At 49.3% G+C, this 10,000-nt stretch overlaps 1 protein-coding gene across 1 annotated transcript in view; it reads left to right on the plus strand.

The window, feature by feature from the left end:
• Positions 1-9,509, plus strand: part of LOC143275053 (procathepsin L-like) — a 21,797-nt gene extending 12,288 nt beyond the window's left edge. Inside the window, exons 3-9 of the mRNA XM_076579116.1 lie at positions 1,751-1,890; positions 2,371-2,556; positions 3,578-3,661; positions 4,748-4,861; positions 6,150-6,318; positions 7,631-7,736; positions 9,410-9,509. Coding sequence (XP_076435231.1) covers positions 1,751-1,890; positions 2,371-2,556; positions 3,578-3,661; positions 4,748-4,861; positions 6,150-6,318; positions 7,631-7,736; positions 9,410-9,509 — 899 coding nt within the window. The remainder of the gene's footprint in view (positions 1-1,750; positions 1,891-2,370; positions 2,557-3,577; positions 3,662-4,747; positions 4,862-6,149; positions 6,319-7,630; positions 7,737-9,409) is intronic.
• The last annotated feature ends 491 nt before the right edge of the window (positions 9,510-10,000 follow it).

Raw genomic sequence — 10,000 nt, forward strand, 5'->3', positions numbered from 1 at the left:
TTTACTGTACATTGTGTCGACACAAGAACGAAAGAAAGCAAGAAGACACTGGGGCAAAAAAATAAAGGGAAGGAACTGTTGATGCAGTAAGTTCTTCACATGAAACTTGGGAGTGCCCAACCTCTCTTAGTTTTGGAACTTGCGTGTGTGAGTGTCTGTGTGTGTGTGTGTGTGTGTGTGTGTGGCAAACTTGGACGTTGCTTTTTTTTTTTTTTTTTTTTTTTTTAGATCACTACAGCTGGCGTAGGAATCAAACTTGGTAGGATGGCGGGTATGAATAAGATCTTTCAAGTCATCTTGTTTGGGATGATAATTATTATGGTATGTAGGGGAGAGGTCAAAGGTCAAGTTCAGTTTTTAGTTAAAAAAAAAAAAATCATATACCCCATACCCCACGCTTACCTTTAATCATACTTGGCGTTGCTACTTATCATGGGTAAAGCATGATTAATTAAATTCACAATCAGAGGTAAAAGGCAAAGGTCACAACATGCCATACGATACTGACAGTAAATGTTTGTGTGCAAGAGAGATAAGGTCTTGTCCACAACCTTCATCATTTATTTAACAGCGATTGATCATGGTGAGAACATAACCTGTGGAAAGAGACAAGGTTATAGGTCAAAGTTCAAGGTCACAACATATGTATGAGCATGACAGACCTTGTGTATTTCATCCAATTTTCGTGAAGCATGGTATAGAAATTTCTTTAGGACACAAAATACATATTTTTGTACAGAAAAAACAACAAAAATAGAGGTCAAAGGTCACAGACACATCACAGAGTATTTCCTTTTCCCCATGATCTAATTTCAATGTTTTCTTGGGGGAGGGGGGGGGAGTATTTCGTTTTGATTTTTCATGTTTTCTTAGCTGGATTAGGTAGTTATCACAAGCAATCTTGTAATCTTGAAGGTCTTGACTCTATTGTTGTTGTGGTGGTGGTGGTTTTGTCTGTTTCTTTTACGGCTTAGCTGGCTTTTTGGGGGGCTTTTGTATTTTTTGCTGGCCCATCATCTGCGCCGTTTCAGTGGCAGTTACTCCCACGCCGCTCATTCCGAGTCCTCCAATACACGGCCTTACACCCAGGTTCGTCTGTCTCAGTCCCAGCGCTGGCAGTCCACAGGGAACAATTGATGCTAGGTCGCACACCAGAGGAGACCCTGCAGTTAGTTCTCGTCAGTTTACCCTGAAGATAGTGATTGTTGTTGATCACTGTTCTGAAAATAGATGGATAACTCATTGGCCAGGAAAGCTGAAGCCAACCGGCCGTCAGTCCGTTGAGAAGTCGTCTGCTAACTGTTGGTAGTTTCTGAACTGTAACCGTGTATCTTCGATGAAATCGTGTTATGCTTGCCCCAACGACATGGGAAATGTTATGTCTTGATTGATATCTGCCAATGGTTTATTTACCAAAGTTTTCACAGCCGGAAAACAGTGCAGTGACACGTAGCACAAACTTGCTGCGGAGGCACACACAGGAATGTCAGCTAAACTAACGCCTCGAGCAAGTGAAAGCTTGCCGTGAAGCCAGCTGAGCACTCGGCTACATAAATCACATGAAGTTACCGCTTCGAGCTATACTGACACGAGTAGCAAAATGGCTGATTGAACACTTCCGCTGGTTTCAGTTAGCAAAGGGGTTCAAAGAAGGCATGTGCTCTACACCTATTTTTAGATTCAGTGGTTGTTGATGAAGACTGAACGTGTGATGATGTTTTTTTTGTTTTTTTTTTTTTTTTGTGGGCAGGCAAGGTGTACGCCACACGTCAGGAGGAGGCCGAGCGGCGTTCTGTATTCCTTGGGAATCTGCAGACCATCCTACAGCACAACGCCAGATATCCTGACTCTGTGACCTTCTATCAGAGCCTGTCCAGTCTGTCCGACCTGGTCAGTGTGTGTGTGTGTGTGTGTGTGTGTGTGTGTGAGACACTGTGTCCTTCGATCAGAGCCTGTCCAGTCTGTCCGACCTGGTGAGTGTGTGTGTGTGTGTGTGTGTGTGTGTGTGTGACTCTGTGTCCTTCAGTCAGAGCCTGTCAAGTCTATCCAACCTGGTGAGTGTGTGTGTGTGTGTGTGTGTGTGAAGGAGAGGGAGAGAGAGAGAGAGAGTGTGTGTGCGTGTGTGTGTGTTGTGTATGCGCGCGTGCGTGTGTGCATGCGGTCAGCACGTGCATGTGTGTGGATAGGTGCGAGTGCTCCAAAAGACATCACGTCCCATTGTTCATTCCCTTTTTGTCCTGTACTTAAATATACAGCTTTCGACAGATAAAACTGCGTGAATGGACGAGGAATATTTTATCAGGTACTTGTTTACATTCAGAAGTTCTGAAATAGTTCCATGTCTAAAATCCTTCCGGTGGGGTGTTTCAGACTGGGGAGGACTTCAGCGGGCGCACCAACCTTTCCCAGCCCTCCAACCTGGTGCACATGACACAGAACACCTTCCAACCGGTGCCAGGCTTCCAGCTGCCCTCCACTGTGGATTGGAGGTCGGAGGGTTTTGTTAGCCCGGTGAAAACACAGGGCGACTGTGATTCCTCGTGGGCCTTCAGTGCTGTACGTGTGTATTTGTATTTGTATTTCTTTTTGTCACAGCAGATTTCTCTGTGTGAAATTCGAGCTGCTCTCCCCAGGGAGAGCGCGTCGCTGTACTACAGCGCCATAAAAAAAAAATATTTCTAGCAGGTAGTTTAATTTGTTTTTCCTATCGAAGTGGATTTTTCTTCAGAATTTTGCCAGGAACAACCCTTTTGTTGCCGTGGGTTCTTTTACGTGCGCTAAGTGCGTGCTGCACACGGGACCTCGGTTTATCGTCTCATCCGAATGACTGTGTGTGTGTGTGTGTGTGTGTTTTGGATAAATGCTCAAAAGAAAAACCGAATGAATCAATGGATGAATGAATATTCTAGATAAATAGATGAATAAATAAACAGATGAACAAGCGAACAAAGAGACAAAGAAACAAACAAACAGATACATGAATAAATAAATAAATAGATACACTGTTTAATGAAAAACAGAAAATTGTAGATACTGTTTTGCAGGTTAGAAACAATGAATAGATCGAAAACTAACCAACTAATCAACCAGCCGACCAAGTGCAACCAACAAACCACTGAACCAGCCAACTCAGGTTCAGGTTCAGGTTCAGGTTAGGGGCTGATGTTGATCATCGTAGCCTCACGGCTTTTTACGCCCCGTCTCATTTATGATTAGCACAAGGCCTCACGGCCTTCTTTGTGCTATGTCGTTATCGGTCTTGTCTCAGTCTAAGTAGACCCAGTTACAATTATCTTGGACCATCAAAGTCAAACCAGATGCCTTTTAAAATTTTGTGATTATCGATAAGGTTCTTGAAGTTGTTGGTATTGGAAGCATACTTGATGTTAGTGGTTAGTTTGTTCCAGTCGTTAGTAACCCTATAACTGAAAGCAAATTTCCTTGTGTTACTGTTATGTCTCTGTTTATAAATTTTATCAACACTGTTTCTTGTTTCCATATTAGTATCTGGCTTAAGTAATTAACCAACCAACCAACCAACCAGAACGGTGTGATGTGATTTCTTTTTCTTTTTCAGGCAGGGTCCATTGAAGGTCAGCACTTCAACAAGACAGGAAAACTGGTGTCCTTGTCTGTGCAGCAGTTGTTGGACTGTTCTCAGGTCAGTGGGTTATCGTCATGTCGTCATTGTCATCTGTTGGCGTCATCGCCAGTGACGTCATTGTCTTCTGTTGGCGTCATCACCGTTGACGTCATTGTCAGATGTTAGCGTCATCGTCTTTGACGTCGTTTCGTCTGTTGCGTCATCATCAATGTCGTCATTATCACCTGGTAGCGTCAGAAATAATGTCGTCACTGTGGCCTGATGGTGTCATCACGATTGATGTCATTGTCGTCTGATGGCGTCATAACCGTTGTCGTCACTGTCGTCTTTTGGCATCACCACCATTGTCTTCATTGTCATGTTGGCGTAATCGACATTGTTATCATTGTCATTTTAGCGTCATCACAGATATCATTGTCATGTGTCATGTTGACGTCATAACCAGTGTTGACATTATCATCTGTTGGCGTTCATTGTTCACTGGTCGATGTATTTACTCATTTGCTTATTTCGTCTAAATTGTTTTGTTTCACTTTTATGATAATGTTTGACATAAACCCAATGCCAGTTTGGATGACACATACTTCTACGGTTTTCTTTCTTTCTTTTCTTTTCTTTTTTCCCTCACAAGTCACGGACAGGATCTCAAGGTCAGATCAGGGTGTCGGGTTTCAATTGCCAGGGCCAGGCATCTGCTCCATGTTTTCTCCCTTTAGTCTTTCTACAGCAGATTATGGTGTAGCGTATATGGGTCTGTCCGCACGTTCTGATACCATCTTGAAGCTTAAAGTGTTAACTGGTTGTCATTTGTGTCAAAACATTCAAATAAGAAACAAAAGGGTAACTTGTGGATATCTTTTAAACACACACACACACACACACACACACACATATATATATATATATATATATATATATATATATATGATATGACAACTTTTTCGATGATGACTTTTGTTTGACATGATGTGGGTGTTGAGCAGAAAAAGATAAATTAATGATCTGCTGGGAGGGCGTGTGAAGGGGGAGGGCGGTGGGGTGGAGGTGGTGGTGGAGATCTTTCCCAAGTGAACACATCAGCAAGATCAGACAAGAAAAATAACACTGGCATTTGGTGTGTGTGTGTGTGTGTGTGTGTGACAGATGTACGGTACAAACGGTTGCCACGGAGGCACAATGGACGCCGCGTTCTCTTACACCTTGCTGAATCGTGGGGGACTGTTCTCTGAGGAGGACTACCCCTACACTGCCGCCGTGGTGAGTTCTTCTTCGTCTTCTTCTTCTTCTCCGTCTTGTTGTTGTTCTTGTCCTTGTTCTTCTTGCTGTTCTTGTTCTTCTTGCTGTTCTTGTTCTTCTTGCTGTTCTTCTTCTAGCTGTTGTTGTTGTTCTTGTTGTTCTCCTTCACAAGAATACAGTGGTGAAAGCTGAACGCTGCACATTCCCTGTTTGCCGACATATTCTCGCAATCCAACACTTCATCAAACATTGTGAGAAAGCGTGGGAGCGCTCCCCTCCCCTCTCGTAGATCCCCCCACCTTCCCCCGCCCTCCCCTCCCCTCCCCTTTCGTAGATCCCCCCACCTTCCCCCGCCCTCCCCTCCCCTCCCCTTTCGTAGATTTCGTAGATCCCCCTACCTTCCCCCGCCCTCCCCTCACCTCCCCTTTCGTAGATTCCCCCCCTTCCCCTCCCCTCCCCTTTCGTAGATCCCCCTACCTTCCCCCGCCCTCCCCTCCCCTCCCCTTTCGTAGATTCCCCCCCACCTTCCCCTCCCCTCCCCTTTCGTAGATCCCCCCCCGCCCTCCCCTCCCCTCCCCTTTCGTAGATTCCCCCCCACCTTCCCCTCCCCTCCCCTTTCGTAGATCCCCCCCCGCCCTCCCCTCCCCTCCCCTTTCGTAGATTCCCCCCCACCTTCCCCTCCCCTCCCCTTTCGTAGATCCCCCCCACCTTCCCCTCCCCTCCCCTTTCGTAGATCCCCCCCCCCACCTTTCCCTCCCCTCCCCTTTCGTAGATCCCCCCCACCTTCTCCCGCCTTCCCCTCCCCTCCGCTTTCGTAGTTCCCCCCCCCCACCTTCCCCCGCCCTCCCCTCCGCTTTCGTAGATCCCCCCCACCTTACCCGCCCTCCCCTCCGCTTTCGTAGATCCCCCCCCCACCTTACCCGCCCTCCCCTCCGCTTTCGTAGATCCCCCCCCCACCTTACCCGCCCTCCTCTCCGCTTTCGTAGATCCCCCCATCTTCCCCTCCCCTCCCCTTTCGTAGATTCCCCCCCACACCTTCCCCCGCCCTCCCCTCCCCTCCGCTTTCGTAGATCCCCCCCCACCTACCCCTCCCCTTTCGTAGATCCCCCCACCTTCCCCCGCCTTCCTCCCCTCCCCTTTCGTAGATCCCCCCCCCCATACCTTCCCCCGCCCTCCTCCCCCCCCGACCCCCCCAACTCCCCTTTCGTAGATCCCCCCCTTTCGCATCAAAACACATCAAATCAAGCATCTTCCTTGCTTTCCTTGCCTCACTCATGTCCTCCTCCTCACCGCTTTGTGTGATCCCCAGCACAAGGAGTGCCGCCAGCTGACCCCCCATGCAGCCCCCGAGGCCCCCATCCGCGGATTTGTCCGCCTGCCCCCCAGTGAGACGACCCTTCAGCAGGCCATCGCCATGGTGGGGCCCGTTGCTGCGGCTGTGGATGCCAGCCCCCTCTCCTTCCGCCACTACAGTGGAGGTCAGAGGACAACACGTGTGTGTGGTGTGTGTGTTGTGTGTGTGTGTGTGTGTGTGTGTGTTGTGTTTTGTGTGTGTAAAGGGGGAATCTGGGGGGTGGGGTGGGGGGAGTGGGCGAGTTGGAGGGGTGGAGGGGGGGGGGGCGTTTATGGGTCAATCTGCATGCTTTGACAGCTGCCTGAAACTGAAAGAGGAAGTGTGTGTGTGAGTCAGGTGTGTTGTTCTGTGAGTCAGGTGTGTTGTTGTGTGAGTCATGTGTGTTGTTGTTTGAGCCATGTGTGTTGTTGTATGAGTCAGGTGTGTTGTTGTGTGAGTCAGGTGTGTTGTTGTTTGAGCCATGTGTGTTGTTGTTTGAGCCATGTGTGTTGTTGTGTGAGTCAGGTGTGTTGTTGTGTGAGTCAGGTGTGTTGTTGTGTACCCCAGGTGTGTAAAGCAGGTGTGTTGTTGTGTACCCCAGGTGTGTAAAGCAGGTGTGTTGTTGTGTACCCCAGGTGTGTAAAACAGGTGTGTTGTTGTGTACCCCAGGTGTGTAAAGCAGGTGTGTTGTTGTGTACCCCAGGTGTGTAAAGCAGGTGTGTTGTTGTGTGAAACAGGTGTGTAAAGCAGGTGTGTTGTTGTATGAAACAGGTGTGTAAAGCAGGTGTGTTGTTGTATGCCCCAGGTGTGTAAAACAGGTGTGTTGTTGTGTGCCCCAGGTGTGTAAAGCAGGTGTGTTGTGGTGTGCCCCAGGTGTGTAAAGCAGGTGTGTTGTTGTATGAAACAGGCGTGTAAAGCAGGTGTTGTTGTTGTATGCCCCAGGTGTGTAAAACAGGTGTGTTGTTGTGCATCCCAGGTGTGTAAAACAGGTGTGTTGTTGTATACCCCAGGTGTGTTGTTGTGTACCCCAGGTGTGTAAAGCAGGTGTGTTGTTGTGTGCACCAGATGTGTAAAGCAGGTGTGTTGTTGTGTGCACCAGGTGTGTAAAACAGATGTGTTGTGTACCCCAGATGTATAAAGCAGGTGTGTTGTTGTGTAAACCCAGGTGTATAAAGCAGTTGTGTTGTTGTATACCCCAAGTGTGTTGTTGTGTACCCCAGGTGTGTAAAGCAGGTGTGTTATATATCCCAGGTGTGTAAAGCAGGTGTGTTGTTGTGTACCCCAGGTGTGTAAAGCAGGTGTGTTGTGTACCCAAGGTGTGTTGTTGTCTACTCGAGGTGTGTAAAGCAGGTGTGTTGTTGTGTACCCCAGGTGTGTAAAGCAGGTGTGTTGTGTACCCAAGGTGTGTTGTTGTCTACTCGAGGTGTGTAAAGCAGGTGTGTTGTTGTATGCCCCAGGTGTGTACCAGGAGGCCTCGTGCAGCAGTGATGGGGTGAATCAGGCAGTGCTGGTGGTGGGGTACGGCACGTACCAGGGTCAGGACTACTGGCTGCTGAAAAACAGGTCAGCATCGTCATCACTGTCATGCCCCATTATACTTATGAGGAGGATGACGAGAACAATAAATAAATAATAAATAGAAAAAATAGATAAGCAAACAAAGAAATAGATAAATAAACAAATAAATTAATGATAAAAAAGAGTAAATTTATAAATAAATAAATAAATAAATAAAGTATTCACACAGCGCTGAATACACACCAGCCATTCACACGTATGCATAGCTCTAAATTCAAAGAGATGTAAAAAGGAAACTTATAAAATTTGTCTGTAGAAAGTTGGGGCCGAAACTGTAAACAGGAAGAGACGGGAGGAGGGGTGAGGGGGGGGAGTGGCAGTTGGGGGTTGGGGGGTAGAGGGAGGAGGGGGAATGGGGGAGTGGCAGAGGAAGGGGGGAGGGGTAGGGGGAGTGGCAGGGGAGGGGGGGAAGGGTATGGGGGAGTGGCAGGGGAGGGTGAGGGGTGAGGGGGAGTGGCAGGGGAAGGGGGGAGGGAGGAGGTATGGGGGAGTGGCAGGGGAATGGGGAGGGAGGAGGGGTATGGGGGAGTGGCAGGGGAAGGGGGAGGGGTATGGGGGAGTGGCAGGGGGAGGGAGGAGGGGTATGGGGGAGTGGTAGGGGAAGGGGGGAGGGGTATGGGTGAGTGGCAGGGGAATGGGGAGGGAGGAGGGGTATGGGGGAGTGGCAGGGGAAGGGGGGAGGGAGGGGGTATGGGTGAGTGGCAGGGGAATGGGGAGGGAGGAGGGATATGGGGGAGTGGTAGGGGGAGGGAGGAGGGGTATGGGGGAGTGGTAGGGGGAGGGGGGAGGGATATGGGGGAGTGGCAGGGGGAGGGGGAGGGAGGAGGTATATGGGGGAGTGGCAGGGGGAGGGAGGAGGGATATGGGGGAGTGGCAGGGGGAGGGGGGAGGGATATGGGGGAGTGGCAGGGGAATGGGGAGGGGGGAGGTATGAGGGAGTGGCAGGGAAATGGGGCGGGAGGAGGGGTATGGGGGAGTGGCAGGGGGAGGGGGAGGGAGGAGGGGTATAGGGGAGTGGCAGGGGAAGGGGGGAGGGATATGGGGGAGTGGCAGGGGAATGGGGAGGGAGGAGGGGTATGGGGGAGTGGCAGAGGAAAGGGGAGGGGTATGGAGGAGTGGCAGGGGAAGGGGGAGGGAGGGGTATGGGGGAGTGGCAGGGGAAGGGGGGAGGGATATGGGGGAGTGGCAGGGGAGGGGAGGGGGGAGGGGGAGTGGCAAGGGAGGAGGGCGGGGCACGTGGGGCGCGGGGGGGTTCTATCAGTTTTAGGAAGAGGTGGGTTTTAAGGTGAGACTTGAAGAGCTGCAGAGACGTGACGAAGCAAAGAGGGGAGATCGTTCCAGGAGTAAGGTCCAGAGGCACACACAGTCAGAGAAACACCAGTCTGTGTGTCAGGATAACGTCGTGGAAGAAAAGGACAGGCTTGGGGTTTGTGACCCAGTGTTCACCACTGGTCAGGATTTGAGGCCCACTTTGGGTATGCTGTTGTGGCCTGTTTGTAGTTGGGGGCCCTGGCTGGGGGCACGAACGGCTAAAAAACAACAACAAAAACTACATAAATGTCAAGGAAATGTGTGTGTGCGTGCGTGTGTGTGAGAGAGAGAGAGAGAGAGAGAGAGAGAGAGAGACCTCATGACAACGTGACTTCCTGTTTCAACAGCTGGGGCCCTGACTGGGGAATGAACGGATACATGATGCTGGCCAGGAACCAGGGCAACATGTGCGGCATTTCCACAATGGCTTCTTACCCCCTTGTGTGAGCCCCGCCTGCCCTTCATGCCGCGCCTTCTGGGAGAGTCACAGAGGCGTCATCAGCTGACGTCATCACCTCCTTTTCACGTCATTTTAAACACTGATTGATATGCTTTTTTTCTTTCCCTTTAATGACAAATAAAAATAGGTATATTTGTAATGCTGTATTGTGTGAGTGTTGAATGTACGTATGTATATCCGGATGGATGGATGTATGGATGCAAGTATGTATGTATTGTACGTACGAGCTTATATGCGCATATACATGTTTGCTGTGCATGATTGTGAGTTGAGGACTGAGTGTATTTTGTATGTGTATGTGTGTGGATTGGAAAACGCTTTGTGCAATGAGGAAAGCGCTGATAGACGTCCTGTTATTACCATCATTATCATTAAAATACGTACGTATATGTTCGTGTTAGAAAAGTAAAAATATACGGGAATACATATTTATTTGCGCGCGCACACGCTCATAACATATGCCTATGTACAAACATGC

This window comes from Babylonia areolata, chromosome 29 (assembly GCF_041734735.1).
Source record: "Babylonia areolata isolate BAREFJ2019XMU chromosome 29, ASM4173473v1, whole genome shotgun sequence".
NCBI classification, from domain to species: domain Eukaryota; kingdom Metazoa; phylum Mollusca; class Gastropoda; order Neogastropoda; family Buccinidae; genus Babylonia; species Babylonia areolata.